Here is a 14,253-nt window from a genome sequence, read left to right on the forward strand (position 1 = left end):
TGTTGAACACAGTATGAATCAATGATCAAAGAAGTAGAGGCAGAGAACTTAGACGACGCACCAGATGTTGACTTCCCCCATCAAGATGCAGCTCCAGGCCATGTTCACCCGCGCCCGTCTCCAGATATGGACGATAACCCAGCACTCAGCAAGACTTGTTGTGTTACAGTCGAGGAAGTCGAAGATGAAGATGGGATGTCGTTCACCAATAATGGCCGATATTTTGAACCTCGGACGGATGCTGGCTGGGCACTGCATGAGGGGGAGACGAGTTTTGAAAAATATAGAACATACCAAGAGGAAGAGGGTGATGATCCATGGTCGCCTTTTGAGGACAAGTAAGTGCTCGAATGCGCTGGCAAAGCATCTACTACATAGATATCACTCACCAGGGAAGAGTGGGATCTGGCTCACTGGCTTGTCAAGAACCTTGGTCAGATGCGGACTGAAGAATTCCTGAAACTGCCCATAGTAAGTTTGAAAGCGTTGATCAAAATTTGAACTTACAATATTGATACCCTAGTAACCAGACACAAAACCGCAGCAAACTTTCATTTCATAACAACCACTCATTCTTGCAGCGCGTGGATAAACTTCCACGCGGGCCAGGATGGACTTGTAAAAAGGTGACTGTGCGTGGAAACTGCGAGGATGATAAAGGCGAAATGTTGCAAGAAGATGTTGAATTGTGGAGCCAGGACCCTGTAGAATGCGTGAAAGAGCTCATTGGCAATCTGGCCTTCAAAGAACATATGGCGTACTCACCTGCCAAAGCATATGCAGACCGTGCGGGGCAACATAGAGTCATTGACGAGATGTGGACAGCAGACTGGTGGGGCGAGAAACAGGTAAGACTATTTGAGAGGGAGTGACAAAGCAACAGACTGACCTCACACACAGAACACCTTGCCAGAGGGTGCAACAATAGCACCAATCATTCTATCTTCAGACAAAACATCGTTGTCGCAGTTCCGAGGGGATAAGTCGGCATGGCCAGTGTACATGTCCATTGGAAACATCGCTAAAGCAAAAAGGCGCCAAGCATCAGCACGAGCAACCGTTCTCATTGGTTACTTACCAGCTAGCAAACTTGACTGTTTCACCCCCGATGCACGCTCCTTGGCTGGATACTGCCTCTTCCACCATTGCATGGCTCTACTGCTCCAACCTCTCATCGGTGCTGGAAACGACGGTGTCGAAATGGTGTGTGCGGACTTGTGGGTTCGTCGTATCTACCCAATTCTTGCAGCGTATGTCGCCGATTTCCCGGAACAGTGTTTGGTCAGTTGTTGCAAAGAGAACTGATGTCCAAAGTGCCTTGTAGCTGCAAATGAGCGAGGGGATGCACTTAACTCAGCAATGCGTGATCCAGAGTCAACAAAAGAAATCTTGCACAAGCACAAGATTGGTCAGCATCCTCCAGAATTTGAGGCCAATGGTCTACGCGCCGTTTACAAGCCTTTCTGGGCTGATCTGCCTCACGCAGACATTTTTCTAGCTTTCACACCTGACCTTCTGCATCAACTTCACAAAGGTGTCTTCAAAGACCACCTTGTGAAGTGGTGCATTGATATTATCGGGGAGGATGAGATCGACGCACGTTTCAAGGCGATCCCGAATTATCCTGGCCTTCGACACTTCAAGAAAGGGATATCGAGTGTGAAGCAGTGGACAGGGTGTGAACATAAAGAGATGCAGAGAGTATTTGTTGGCTTATTGAGCGGGGCAGTATCTAGGTGAGTGTTTATTGAGTCATTAAGATGATGTTTTGATGTCATGCCTGGCAGTCGTGTTTTGGTGGTTGCACGATCTATTCTTGACTTCTCGTATCATGCCCAGCTGCACATTCAGATGACTGAGTCCCTCGAAGCCCTACAAACCGCCCTGACTGTATTTCACGCAAATAAAGACATCCTCAAAGAGCTTGCTGTTTGAGAGCATTTAAACATACCAAAATTACACCAGCTCTCTCATTATGTGCAGTCCATCACGTTGTTAGGCACAGCTGACGGCTTTAACACCGAACTTCCCGAGCGCTTGCACATTGATTTCGCAAAGGATTCATACCGTGCTAGCAATAAACGGGACTACGAGGAACAAATGGCTTTGTGGCTCTAACACCAGGAAGCCGTGTTTATACGTAGCGCATACCTGGATTGGTTGTCACAACAGCCTCACTCAAACCCACATGACTTTGACGCAGATTCAGACATGGACTCAGAGTCGGAAACACCAAATCTTCCTGCCGCTGAACCACTTCAAGCAAGCCATGTCCTTGCAAAAGTCCCTGCGCATCCTCACCAATCCGTTCAAACCATCATAACAGCACACGGTGCTACTGAGTTCCTCCCTGCTCTCCGATCATTCTTACTCAAGAATCTCCTGCACAACACCATAGTCCCTGGTCTTCAAGACTGATTCGATCTTTATCGTCAAGTGGTGATTGTGACACTGCCAGATTTACGAGTTAGCGATGTGCCAAAGCGAAGGCGCATCAGAGCAACTCCAGAAAAGTTGCCATCAGGCCGGAAGCCTGGTACTCCAGCCCAGTTTGACATGGTGTTGATAGCAGACAGGCCTCGCTCTTCGCATTTGCATACTCTTGAGGGTATTTTTTTGCTGAGTTTCTCAGCGGTCAATTTTGTTAACAGTCTGGCTGCAGGTGTACGAGTAGCACAAGTTCACGCTATTTTCACTCTACCTCACCAGTTCGGCGCATATTCCAGAGCCCTCGCTTATGTCAAGTGGTTCACACCTTTTAAACCACCCGACCCTTCCTCTTGAATGCGACAGGTCTCGCGCTCAACCCGCCAACTTCGCCGCAATGCTGCTGTAATCCACGTTGACGAAGTTGTGCGGCCGTGCCATTTAATACCGAGGATGGGACAATCAGTAGATCTGAGGTTGAGAAGCGGAAATGCATACAAGGTGGCGAACAATTTTTATTTTAACGAGTTCATTGATGGCGAAATGTTTTGCAGCATGTGTTATAAAGTAATGATATACAACGACAGTGTCACGTACATACTACGGTTGCACCTGTAGCTGCTTGTAGCTGCAGTGATAGCTCTTGTAGCTACCTGTAGCACCCCCCAACCATATAGCCGCTTGTAGCTTGGCTAAAGACTATATAGCGCTATATAGGTCACTGTAGCGTAAGGTGCGCCTACATAGTGCTACTGTGCCTAAAAAGCGCTATATAGCTGTCGCTCGGGCTACGGCATTTTGGGTTTTTTCCTGATGTGGTACTGATTATCAGAAAATGGTCAGTTATAACTGGTTGAAGGTGATGTTCCACATTGCAATAGGTGAATTTTTCTGCGAAGTCTGCCAAACAGAAGATGTTGTCTTGTCTGGTGTGATTCTTGGTGTTGGAGGCTTCTAGTGTGGCTATTGTGGGGGGGAGGACTTGGACCATGTTGTATAGGGCGATGATATTTATCAGTTTGCCTGCGGCATCTAGATTCACTGCAGAAAATAGGTCTACAGCATGTACTGTAGGCTACAGCTACTCCAAGTCTTTCTCATCATAAGTCCTTATTTATTGAGGAGATATGGAGGGAGACTTGCCTGTAGTGAGTGAGTGTGTTGATTCTCCTTCAACCAAGAGCCACACTGATCCAAGTTGTTGCCCACCGTTCACGCTTCGTGGGTATGTTGATCCTCCTTTGACCAAGAGCCATGCTGATCCAAGTCGTTTCCTGCCATTCGCACTTCATGAGTGTATCCTCCTTCAACCAAGAGCCACGCTGATCCAAGTCATTTCCTGCTGTTCGCACTTCATGAGTGTGTTGATCCTCCTTTGAGCAAGACCCACACTGATCCAAGTTGGTTCCCAACATTCGCACTTTGTGAGTCTGTCAATCTCATTATTGTGTTGCTACTACTGACATACACTGTCCAGCTTCATCACATATTCACATGGGAACGAAGGAATCTCGCTGTACCCGAAATGGGTCCAGTCCAGTACAATGGTGTGGGGCCTCATGATCACCGATCCATGGGATAAAGGCCTGTGTCGACCGAATCTTAGATACGAAGTTTCCGTCCTAGCCCCAACCCTCTCCTCCCCACCCGTGGGCCATAAACTGCCCTTGTGGTGGGTCACTGGTTACATAGTCAGCTGGCCAGCCCTAGAGTGGTTGGTTGCAGTAGTGGCATGGACCACCCACTCCCACTGCATATATAGGCTCAGCAGTAGTATCCCTAAACGATAATGAGATGGACAAGCGGTAGGGGTAGGGGTAGCCCCCTGACAAGAACTTTCGCAGGTTCAAAACTGCATGCCTGCATCCGCTTTCCTAGCCATCCTCTTGCTCTGCTACCAGGTCCCTATCTTCAGAGACGGATGACTGCAGTGGATGCTAAGGTGGTGGTCAGACTCAATGGCGCTCAGCTGGATGCTGATGCTCAGGCTTCGCTTCTGAGCATCTGGCTAGTTACCTACACCCATATCTAGTACAGGAATACATGGGTCATGGGCTACCCACTGCGGATTACATACCAAGTTGAACTACTTATTTTACTTGTTGTACTTATTTTTGCTTTGAATATTTGAACTAACTTTTTTGATCTTATGCTACTTTTCGGCACTTGTGTGTCATATGCTTACTTTTTTGACTTGTGAAAACAAACAGCCAAGTGAATAAAGGTGAATGTGTCAATAAGTTAAAAATAAGTTTTAATTTTTGAAAAAGGTCCTCCAAGAAATGTGTGAATTTACTGATGAACGATGCACGAGATGTAGGGAGTATACGAACTAGTGGAAACCAATAGTAATGATTGGTTACAACTACAAGTCTTGATTTACGTTCCTATGTTTCCTATCAAAACCCTAATCACATCATTGCGGCTGAGGGAGAGTTGCCATTTCTTCGGAGTGACACTGACACACTGTACATACTACATGCAATATCGACGCTAACATTCCCGCCAGTTTCCTCTCCGTCCATCAACGTTCATCAACCTCCGCTCGTCGACATACAGCGAGCGGGGGGTCGTCGCACAGCCGCCGTGTCACGGGACATCCCGTCCCAAGCTTTGGCCAAGTATCAGACAGGAAAGGAAATGCTGCTCACATGGCCTGCAAGCTGATTGGAGTTTGCCACACACGCACACAGGAACATCGTGATACACAATCACGTTCTAACCCCAGTAAGCATCCTGATATGTATTGCATTCAATGCCTGTAACGGACACCTCGGACGGCAGAGCACAAACTTACCTAGGCTGTGACTTGCACGAAGTAGAATGCGTCAACGAGCACACGTTTGCCGATATGCCACCAATCAACATTGAGCGAAAATGGCAGAGAAAATGCTCTAAGTTGGTGACTGTATGCGTCTCCAGGGCCCGGATCACCTATAAGACTCAGCCGCGATTCTATTTTAAGAGGTGGAGTTGATACAAAAGATTCCTTGCCTGCTCTTTGTCGACGTCCTCTATCACTGCCTCCCTCAACGCCATGGCTGAGAAGAAAGTCGCCCTGAGTAGTATTTCTCTCATCTTTGCGTACGTTATCTTGTATTTGTTTCTCATCTTCAAATTGATCACGATGCTTGGATCCTTTCTCACAGCTGTGGAACGGCTCTGTTTTCTGATGGCAAGCAGTTACAACATCTGTCTCCTTTAACGTGAATTTCATAATCGTTCGCAGGTTATGCCAACAATGTCATTGGTGCTGGTGGGTAATTATTCAACTTAGTGAGCCCTCTTTGACCTCAAATTCAACTGTCTTGCAGTCAACACTCGTAAGCGATTTTTGCCATCAAATTTACGAAAGGTTTAATGTGAATTACAGTTCTGGAACGCATATACGGCACTGGTTCCGGCGGCATCACTACAAACTACAGCACCACACTCTCTAGTGTCGCCTTCGCAGGTGCGTAACTGAGTCTCCTTCATTGATCTGCAATTAAATCGTATCAGGCACCGTGGTGGGTATGCTCACCTTTGGCTATCTCTCCGACAAAGCTGGGCGCAAATTTGGTATGGTAAGTAGATGTCAACCTCAATCGAGCAACCCGCAAGTCATGCTTTTGAAACAGATGTCCGCAACTGGGATCGTTGCAATATTTTCTGGTCTCTCAGCTGCTTCGTCTGGTGCTAATCACAGCCTCGATGGCATGCTTGCTATGCTTATTGCATGCCGGTAAGTACATGTGCCGGTGCGAGATCATCTCTGCCACTCATTATTTCTAACACAGCTTCCTTCTTGGAATTGGCGTCGGCGCTGAATACCCTTGCGGCTCCGTGGCTGCATCTGAACAGTCGGAGGAAGAGGGCATTGCTAAGAACTCGCAACACCGATGGCTGGTGCTCGCAACGAGTGAGCCGATGTGGTGAAATACCTTTATCACCAGTATTCTAAAACACGCTGCTCAGACACTATGATCGATGTCGGTTTCGTTATTGGAGCATTCGTACCATTAGTACTTTACTGGATGTCTGTGCCGCCATTCACTTCCACATCTTGTAATCTATATCTAACAGTTGCTTTCCAGATTCGGGGACAACCACCTTCGTGCCGTCTGGCGCCTCTCGCTTGGGCTTGGTGTAGTTCCTGCTGTTGCTGTCTTCTTTTGGCGGCTGCGCATGGAGGAACCTAATCGCTACAAGCGCGATTCAATGAAACACGTCCGTATCCCATACAGACTAATCATTAAAAGATACTGGCGTGGCCTGTTTGGCATCTCGCTAGTATGGTTCATCTATGACTTCATCACGTATGTCTGCAACCACTTCCATGCATTCTTGACTAGTTACTCACATACCTCCAGATACCCAGTATGCTGTCAGACGCTTACGGAATAAATTATCACTGATTTTTTTTTGTAGTTCGGACTTTATTCATCCACAGTCACCAATGCGTATGCATCTGCTTTTGTTTTCTTGATATGAGTAGAACTTAACTGTTTTGGCAGCGTTACCGGCGGCAATTCATCCCTCACCGTTGTCTTTGGTTGGTCTGTTGTGATCAAGTAAGCCTTCACCCGTTCATGATTCATGCTCCTATTTACATGATTTCGCAGTCTGTTCTACATCCCAGGTTAGTCTATTGGACGATGACGAACTTCCAGAGCTCACTCACATTCTGCAGGCACCGTTGTGGGCGCCTTCTTCGTTGATCTTTTGGGTCCGAAGGTCACTATAGTGAATATTATTAAGCAGATGCGGTGTGCCTTTTCTGAATCTCATGTTAGATCACTGGCCTTCTCGCGCAAGCGGTCATTGGATTTATCATGAGTGGCCTTTATACTCAACTGTCACAACACATTGGCGCTTTTGCTGTAGGTATCTTTCTCACATAGAAAATTGCCAGACAATTGCCAGATGCTAAGTGGTTCATCAGGTGGTGTACGGCATCTTCCTGAGCTTTGGCGAGTTTGGTGCGTGGGGTTGCGCAATCACTCTTCGTCTTCTGAACTCTTTTTTTGCCTAGGTCCCGGAAACTGCCTTGGTGTATTGGGTGCAAAGTCCGGACCTACTGCTGTGCGTGGCCAGTATTACGGTTTTGCAGCTGCTGTTGGAAAAATCGGCGCATTTATTGGAACTTGGGGTAGGTGCTATACAGTTGCCGTACGACGGGTGAACTGAGTGTTTTGTTTGTCCGTCCAGTGTTCCCTATCATAGTCACGGATTTTGGTGGCTCAAGTTCACCTAAAGGGAACACTGGCCCCTTCTGGGTCGGCAGCGGTCTTGCCATCCTAAGCGCAATCGTCGTTTACTTTTTTGTGACACCCTTGGACCACGATGGTATGAAGAAAGAGGATGCGAAGGTGCGCAATTGTCTCTCCCGTTGCCCGCAATGTTTACATACCTCGCAACGTAGTTCCGGGAATACCTCGAAGCTAACGGTTTCGATGTCTCACTTATGGGTCTTCCCGAAATTGAAACCGTGTCATATGCGGAAGGCCAAGAAATAAGTTCAGCGATCAAGGACACGGACTCAGAGACCAAAGTTTAGTTGCGCTGCAAGCAGACGATCCTGATTATAATTCACGTTTATGTTTGTGTACCACGATATTTTCTTACTCAGTTGTACAAATACCTGCTTAATCACTTAAGATGCAGTCTTCGGAGATCTACACTGATGACATGTACCTATTTCGTGAGGAAAACCATTCTTCTGAAGGTGGCTTACCTTGCATGGCCCTTGCTCTCCTTGTCTCGTTTGATTAATGTGGATATGATTGTTCAACGAATATATGACTAATCGCAGCCAGAGTTCCGGTGAGAGACCTAGTACACACTGAAAATTTAATAGTGCAGATGATGAAATTTCTGAAGTATTGTATATTCGACAGTAACTGGACGAATCACTTGGCAAAACCCACTGATACGATGTCATTATTGCTGCATCGGGTCACCAGTCGCTTTCCCTGCCTTAGCGAGTTCATTCCTAGCCAATGGGTGAGTTGGGAAAATGTACCATCAAGACGAGAGGAGAATTGCATACCGTAGCTGCACGCTGAACTCGTCCTCGATGTCGTCATCGTCCCAATTATCCTCCCAAAGTTTATCCCCCGCTGATTTTGCGACCCCGGGTGCAGCGCCCTTCAAGTGCGCCAAATCTGTGCTAGAATCATCCCAGTCTACCAGGCAACATCATCAGTAAACATTGATGACATAGGTGACAACTGAATTGATCACCTGCTACTTGGAACTCTTCGAACTCGTCGTCTTCTTCAAGGACCCCCAGGTGAGGTTGATTGTCATCCTCCTTAGTCTTCTCTGGTTGTTTGTCTGCGGGTTTTGATGAGGATGCGGATGAAGACATACTGGTAAGAGATAGACTCAGTGTTATTAAAGACGCGTTCACTTAGGCCGCGTCAGTGGCATGATCGTGAGAATGTGACTTCAGGACGTAGGGGCCAGAAATATTTGGGGCATGTATGTAGTATCACAAGCATTCTTTTACATCCGATTTCCTACCTAGCACTGTACATATATAAACTTGTAATTGCGACGCCTAGTGTACAATTTGATCGTGTGCCCCCTGATGCAAGAAAGAGTCCTTGGCGAACAAGCTGGCAGCAACTTGTGCATTTACTGTGTTTCCTGAGGGTGAGCAACCAACTTCGTTCCAGACACCTGTCCCAATCTCATTCTTTCCAACCCTCCAATAATACCTTCAAGCCCATTTGGGAGGACTTCATAATAGTTCGGCTACATCACGTATGAGACATAAATCCAAAAGTGGTCGCAGAACAAACCTGTATAGTACCGTCTGAAAGCCACTTTTCGACCCTAGCCCAGCAGTTGCGGCACAGCTCCTCATTTTGGGGAGTGTGTGGATTTCCGAAAGTCTGGATGGTTTTACGCCCCTTGCCTTCATGTTCCTCGACTGATGCAGGAAGGGTTAATACGAGGGTGCCATTGTTTGCAAGTAATTCCCATCCAACAGACTGTGTTTCTGGCAACGAGATGGCGTCATAAACAACTCTGATAGGACCTCCAGTGACTTGTCTGATGGCCGCCAGCAATTGTTTTCCGGAAAGGTTGCGATCAAAAAAATGGGTTGCGCCGTAGTCCCTGACAAGCTCTTCATTTCTCGGAGAGGCGGTAGCGATGATAGGATAAAATTGCGATAGACGAGCGAGTTGAATAGCTGCAATACTGTCATGATGCGGCCGAATAGGCGAATCTTACTACGCTTACCGTATGAACCCACAGAGGAAGAACCGCCAAGGATGACAATCGGTTTCTTCGATTCGTGACCGGCAGCGCTTTTCGTCCAAGGAGGGGCTATCCCGGCTCCATAATGTTTCCCATACAAGCCTACTAGCGCAGTATCCAATCCTAGAGGAACAGTAGCTGCGCTATCGAAGGATTCGTTTGAAGGAATCTGGGATGGGATGTAGTTGGCGATATGGTCAATAAGCCTTCTCATAACTAACCTTTGCGGTAAAGCTCGCAACGGTCAAGGTGTACTGCTGAAAGGCAGTGAAGTCGTTATTACGCTTGCCATGCGCCAATCTGTAAACTAGCGTTGAGCGTTGAGCCTATACAGACAGGTGCAAACCTAGTGAAGAACTGTCTAACACTCTATCGCCCTTGCGGAAATTCTGAACACCTTCCCCTAGTTCCTCTACGACACCAGCAATATCCATGCCAAGAATAGCAGGGTAATGGGTCACGACCGCCCCTGTGTCCTTGATCTTGTAGTCAATCGGGTTCAGAGCTGCAGATTGAACCTTAACCAGAAGCTGCCCAGCCCCGGGACTGGGGATCTCGCGAGAGCCAACTTCAAAGTCACCCCGCTTTTCGGGAAGAATAAGAGCTTTCTGTTGCGGAGACATGCCAAAGAGATGTGGAGGGTATACTAGAGCGGGTGGTGAAAGAAATGGATTAAAGTTTATGATGGCGGCGGTGTTAATAAGAAGCCTCATCTACTTCTTGTAGCACCAGCTGCTCTGCCCCTGCACAATAACGCCATATGCAATGTGCATGAGGTACGACACCTGAAATGGTAGGAGACTCGGTGGTGTAGGTGTACATGTGTTACTGGATGGGCAAAATAATGCGCACTATGATAAACTATACGAAAAACCAAACTGTAAGTTAACGGGATATCATGGATGATATCATATATCAGTATCAAGTGCTTCAAAACGAGATGGAGATGGAAGTAATCAACAAATAGTGTGAACAACAGGATCAGGCTGCGAGATGTGCGATGGACGTCCAACTATCTGTGCGATCCGTGGGTGTCTGCCACTGCGTCCCAGTTTGGGTGCGACTGTGTGCATTCCCAGCAGCCTTGTAGTGTAATTCAGTTATGAGTATATACCTTCAAAGAAGTGTAGTATCAGAGAGAGAAAGGACCCAAATCAACGTATGCCCACCTTGTACTCCTCAACTGTCTCTTTATATGCCAGAAGTCCAACGGGTCACGGCTGTCGGTCGTTGTCGTTCTGAACTTTCGTGGCAATGCAAAGGGCTCTGACATAGTTGCTGTCCAACAAAATGGTACAAATACAAAAGGTAGTGTTGGAGAATAAAAATTTCTTGAGGAGACTTTCGCCAGTTATCCGTCGTTCATGTTGAAATATAAGGAGGCACCGCTACCCCTTGACGAGAGCCAGTGTCAGCCTCAGAGATTCGGTTCATCACAAAGCGTCCAAGCCAGATGCCTATAGAAACAAGGTAAGCGTGCAAAGGTGTACAAAGGATCTGTGAAGTACAAGAGCGGTAGCATCGAACGGTGACGTTTTCTTCATAAGATTATGTCAGCAGATAAATGTGTGAAGTGAAGAAGCCTACGTTCCCCTGGAGGCTGGAAGCTACAGTAGGCTACAGTATCTCTGGTGTCGTGGTGTCCATCATGTAGCTAATAGAAGCCATATCTTTAATCTGTGCAATGATATCATTATTCGATACGATTCTCTTAAATTCTCTGAGTCCGTCGCCCTGCCGCCTTAATAAAAAATGCACCAAAAGGGTGTCCAAGGCAAACCATCAAATGTAAGAAATGTTGACGAGTGAGAATTCGAGTCAACCAGCTCGTTTCGTGCAGCAGGTTAATAGTGCAATGGAGATGACACGGACCTATAGTATTTCTACGGTACTTCTACGGTATTGACCTGGACGTCCATATGACAACGGAAATTATGTCTTTGACTTGTGCAATGATGTCATGGTTCGATGCGATCTTCTAGTATTCTCTGACGTGCTGTTGCGCTAGCAAAAATGGACCGAAAAGCTGTCCAAAGTGATCCATCAATTGCAAAGCTGGTGAACGAGGTTCCTCTTCTATAGAGTCGTCAATCAGCTGGAACCCGGGCTCGGTCCAATTTTATCATCTGCAGAGTCAGGCACCTCGAGGAGATACAGATCACATGGATGGACAAACAAGAACATTTATTGAATGGAATTTGACGGGATCAGCAGGTCGTGAGGTCCATCTGCCTTGATTTCATATGCGATGGCACTCTCCTGGGCTAGATCGCACCTCCATCTGACTTCTGTGACAAGAAATGAAATGTAAGTCTGCAAGTTTCCGAAGCGGGGAGTTCTCAGCTGTTCAACCTGGTCAAAAATTTCAACGCCAGATCTGCAGGCACGGTTTGTCGCAGCGAAGAGACCTGGGTGCGGATATGATCTTCAGACAAAGATAAAAGGGTGCGCGGAGGAACGGTATGAGAGGTAATACGGGCTGGAAGACAGTTATTAATATTGAACTCGGAAGATTGTCTGATCCAGTCGAAGACAATGATATCGCCCGACCGAACTAAGATCTCTTGCAGGAGCCGCCAGAGCGCGTTCTGCTTCTTCTTACAATAAATCGTAGAAGGGGGTAGTTCAATCCAAACTGCTCTTCGAATAGCATCTTTCGCTTCAGATGGACAGACATACTGCTGACGCAGATCTGGAGAATAAGATAGTCATTGGGTAATGTATAGAGTGTGACGCGAATTTATGGTGACCTGAATATGCGGAATGAACACTGCTCGTACTTTCAAATAAGTCCCGGCAAATCGGAACAAGTTGACAACCTTGCATTTACTGTGTTTCCTGAGGGTGAGCAACCAACTTCGTTCCAGACACCTGTCCCAATCTTAACCTTTCCAGCCCTCCAATAATACCTTCAAGCCCATTTGGGAGGACTTCATATTTGCTCGGCTACATAAATGTGAGACAAAAATCCAAAACGATGATCGCAGAACAAACCTGTATGGTACCGTCTGAAAACCACTTCTCAAGCCTAGCCCAAGAGTTGCGGCACAGCTCCTCATTTTCGGGGGCATGTGGGTTTCCGAATGCCTGAACAATCTTGCGTCCCTTGCCTTCATCTTCTTTGACTTTCGCATAAAGCGTTAATATGAGCGTGCCATTATCTGCAAGCAATTCCCATCCAACGGACTGTGTTTCTGGCAACGAGATGGCGTCATAAACAAGTTTGATAGGGTCGTCAGTAACTTCGCTGATGGCCGCCAGTAATTGTTTTCCAGAAAGGCTGCGATCAAAGAAATGTGTTGCGCCGTAGCCCTTGACAAGCTCTTCATTGCTTGCAGAGGCTGTAGTGATGATAGGATAGAATCCGGACAGACGAGCGAGTTGGATAGCTGCAATACTGTCAGGATGCAATTAAAGAAGAATTGAGTCTCAATTCGCTTACCGTATGAACCCAGAGGAAGAACCACCGAGGATGACAATTGGTTTCTTTGATTCATGACCACTGTCATTTTCCGTCCAAGGAGGGGTTACACCGGCACCATAATGTTTTCCATACAAGCCCACCAGCGCAGTATCTAAACCCACAGGAATAGTGGCTGCGCTATCGAAGGACTCGCTTGCGGGAATCTGGAATGAAATGTAGTTGACGATGTGATCAACAGACGTTCTCATAACTTACATTTGCTGTAAAGCTCGTAGCGGTCAAAGTATACTGCTGAAATGCAGTAAAGTCATTGGTGAACTTGCCATGCGCCACTCTATAAACCACGGTTGAGCCTATGCAGACACGGGCAAAGAATTGTCTGACACTCTATCGCCTTTGCGGAAGTTCTCGACACCTTCCCCTAGTTCCTCGACAGTCCCGGCAATATCCGTTCCCAGGACGGCAGGGTATTGGATCGCAACCACCTCTGTGTCCTGGATCTTGTAGTCAACTGGGTTCAGAGCTGCAGATTGAATCTTGATCAGGAGCTGCCCGACCCCAGGATTGGGGATGCTGCGGGAGCTAAGCTCAAAGTTGCCCTGCTTTTGGGGAAGAACAGGGCTTTCTGTTGCAGAGACATGGGAAATAGATGTGGAGAGTAGAATGCTTGTAGGCCTTCCAACCTTGCTATCTATATAATAAATTGAAACTTGATGAGCAAGAAAACGATTATTCATGCAGACGGGCATTTGAAATGGTGAATGTTGGTAACGATGACGCTTAATAACAAGCTCCAGAGACTGCGCCCTGTACGATAACGCCATATGCACAGGTAATGTGCATGAGATGTGACGCCAGAAAACGTAGGAGTCTCGCTGACATAGATGCACCATACTACGGTCTCTTCGAGGACGAGTAGTACGCTGGAATCCCACTCCAGTCAGTCACTGGGCAACAGTGACCCGGGAGTCGAAGAGGCATGTAGCACACGGTTGAATAAAATAAAGATAGTACGCACAAGCGGCCCAATTTCAAAGTTCATCATCATATATTGTACAGTCCATATTGCAAATCTATGAAGTTCGTCTGCCCAGTCTCGGAGCTCACCGCCAGCAAACACTCGAGAGATCGATTTCGTCCAATTTTGTCAA

General features: G+C 47.0%; 5 protein-coding genes across 5 annotated transcripts; 2 read left to right on the forward strand and 3 right to left on the reverse strand.

Annotated features, from left to right (window-relative positions):
- Positions 1 to 126: 126 nt before the first annotated feature.
- F5891DRAFT_1130297 (uncharacterized protein) lies at positions 127 to 3,753 on the forward strand (the record flags this gene model as incomplete). Its single annotated transcript, XM_041364504.1, has 12 exons — positions 127 to 338; positions 393 to 471; positions 531 to 848; positions 901 to 1,281; positions 1,315 to 1,736; positions 1,788 to 1,929; positions 1,966 to 2,108; positions 2,145 to 2,404; positions 2,438 to 2,608; positions 2,663 to 2,739; positions 2,794 to 2,994; positions 3,745 to 3,753. 12 exons carry the CDS (start codon positions 127 to 129, stop codon positions 3,751 to 3,753), a joined length of 2,415 nt encoding a protein of 804 aa, XP_041222080.1.
- Positions 3,754 to 5,089: 1,336 nt separating this feature from the next.
- F5891DRAFT_1114230 (major facilitator superfamily domain-containing protein) lies at positions 5,090 to 8,159 on the forward strand. The gene is made up of 21 exons (XM_041363762.1): positions 5,090 to 5,154; positions 5,212 to 5,511; positions 5,577 to 5,602; positions 5,657 to 5,683; positions 5,742 to 5,750; positions 5,801 to 5,881; positions 5,929 to 5,993; positions 6,048 to 6,151; positions 6,207 to 6,328; positions 6,385 to 6,445; positions 6,504 to 6,725; positions 6,780 to 6,786; positions 6,838 to 6,869; positions 6,924 to 6,980; positions 7,032 to 7,048; positions 7,100 to 7,152; positions 7,203 to 7,289; positions 7,352 to 7,388; positions 7,442 to 7,558; positions 7,618 to 7,778; positions 7,832 to 8,159. The coding sequence occupies exons 2-21, from the start codon at positions 5,465 to 5,467 to the stop codon at positions 7,964 to 7,966; spliced, it is 1,467 nt and encodes a 488-aa protein (XP_041222081.1). The 5' UTR covers positions 5,090 to 5,154; positions 5,212 to 5,464; the 3' UTR covers positions 7,967 to 8,159.
- A 13-nt stretch (positions 8,160 to 8,172) lies between these two features.
- F5891DRAFT_1054199 (DSS1/SEM1 family-domain-containing protein) lies at positions 8,173 to 8,816 on the reverse strand. Its single transcript, XM_041362611.1, has 3 exons — positions 8,653 to 8,816; positions 8,459 to 8,594; positions 8,173 to 8,401 (listed from the first exon to the last, which is right to left on the reverse strand). The coding sequence occupies exons 1-3, from the start codon at positions 8,777 to 8,779 to the stop codon at positions 8,350 to 8,352; spliced, it is 315 nt and encodes a 104-aa protein (XP_041222082.1). The 5' UTR covers positions 8,780 to 8,816; the 3' UTR covers positions 8,173 to 8,349.
- Positions 8,817 to 9,048: 232 nt separating this feature from the next.
- Positions 9,049 to 10,301, reverse strand: F5891DRAFT_958609 (chaperonin 10-like protein; the record flags this gene model as incomplete). Its single annotated transcript, XM_041375577.1, has 5 exons — positions 9,049 to 9,168; positions 9,216 to 9,610; positions 9,661 to 9,847; positions 9,900 to 9,985; positions 10,025 to 10,301. 5 exons carry the CDS (start codon positions 10,299 to 10,301, stop codon positions 9,049 to 9,051), a joined length of 1,065 nt encoding a protein of 354 aa, XP_041222083.1.
- A 2,203-nt stretch (positions 10,302 to 12,504) lies between these two features.
- Positions 12,505 to 13,851, reverse strand: F5891DRAFT_1130301 (chaperonin 10-like protein; the record flags this gene model as incomplete). Its single annotated transcript, XM_041364505.1, has 6 exons — positions 12,505 to 12,624; positions 12,805 to 13,075; positions 13,121 to 13,305; positions 13,358 to 13,436; positions 13,466 to 13,727; positions 13,830 to 13,851. 6 exons carry the CDS (start codon positions 13,849 to 13,851, stop codon positions 12,505 to 12,507), a joined length of 939 nt encoding a protein of 312 aa, XP_041222084.1.
- Positions 13,852 to 14,253: the final 402 nt, after the last annotated feature.

This window comes from Suillus fuscotomentosus (assembly GCF_016647785.1).
Source record: "Suillus fuscotomentosus strain FC203 chromosome Unknown F5891scaffold_55, whole genome shotgun sequence".
In the NCBI taxonomy this organism is placed as follows: Eukaryota; Fungi; Basidiomycota; class Agaricomycetes; order Boletales; family Suillaceae; genus Suillus; species Suillus fuscotomentosus.

Coding starts and splice junctions, on each gene's coding strand:
- F5891DRAFT_1114230 (XM_041363762.1), top strand. CDS start 5,465: ATGGCTGAGAAGAAAGTCGCCCTGAGTAGTATTTCTCTCATCTTTGC. Junction 6,446..6,503: donor CCATTAGTACTTTACTGGAT/GTCTGTGCCGCC, acceptor GTTGCTTTCCAG/ATTCGGGGACAACCACCTTC. Junction 7,559..7,617: donor CGCATTTATTGGAACTTGGG/GTAGGTGCTATA, acceptor TTGTCCGTCCAG/TGTTCCCTATCATAGTCACG.
- F5891DRAFT_1054199 (XM_041362611.1), bottom strand. CDS start 8,779: ATGTCTTCATCCGCATCCTCATCAAAACCCGCAGACAAACAACCAGAG. Junction 8,595..8,652: donor CGAAGAGTTCCAAGTAGCAG/GTGATCAATTCA, acceptor GTTGCCTGGTAG/ACTGGGATGATTCTAGCACA. Junction 8,402..8,458: donor GAGTTCAGCGTGCAGCTACG/GTATGCAATTCT, acceptor CCCATTGGCTAG/GAATGAACTCGCTAAGGCAG.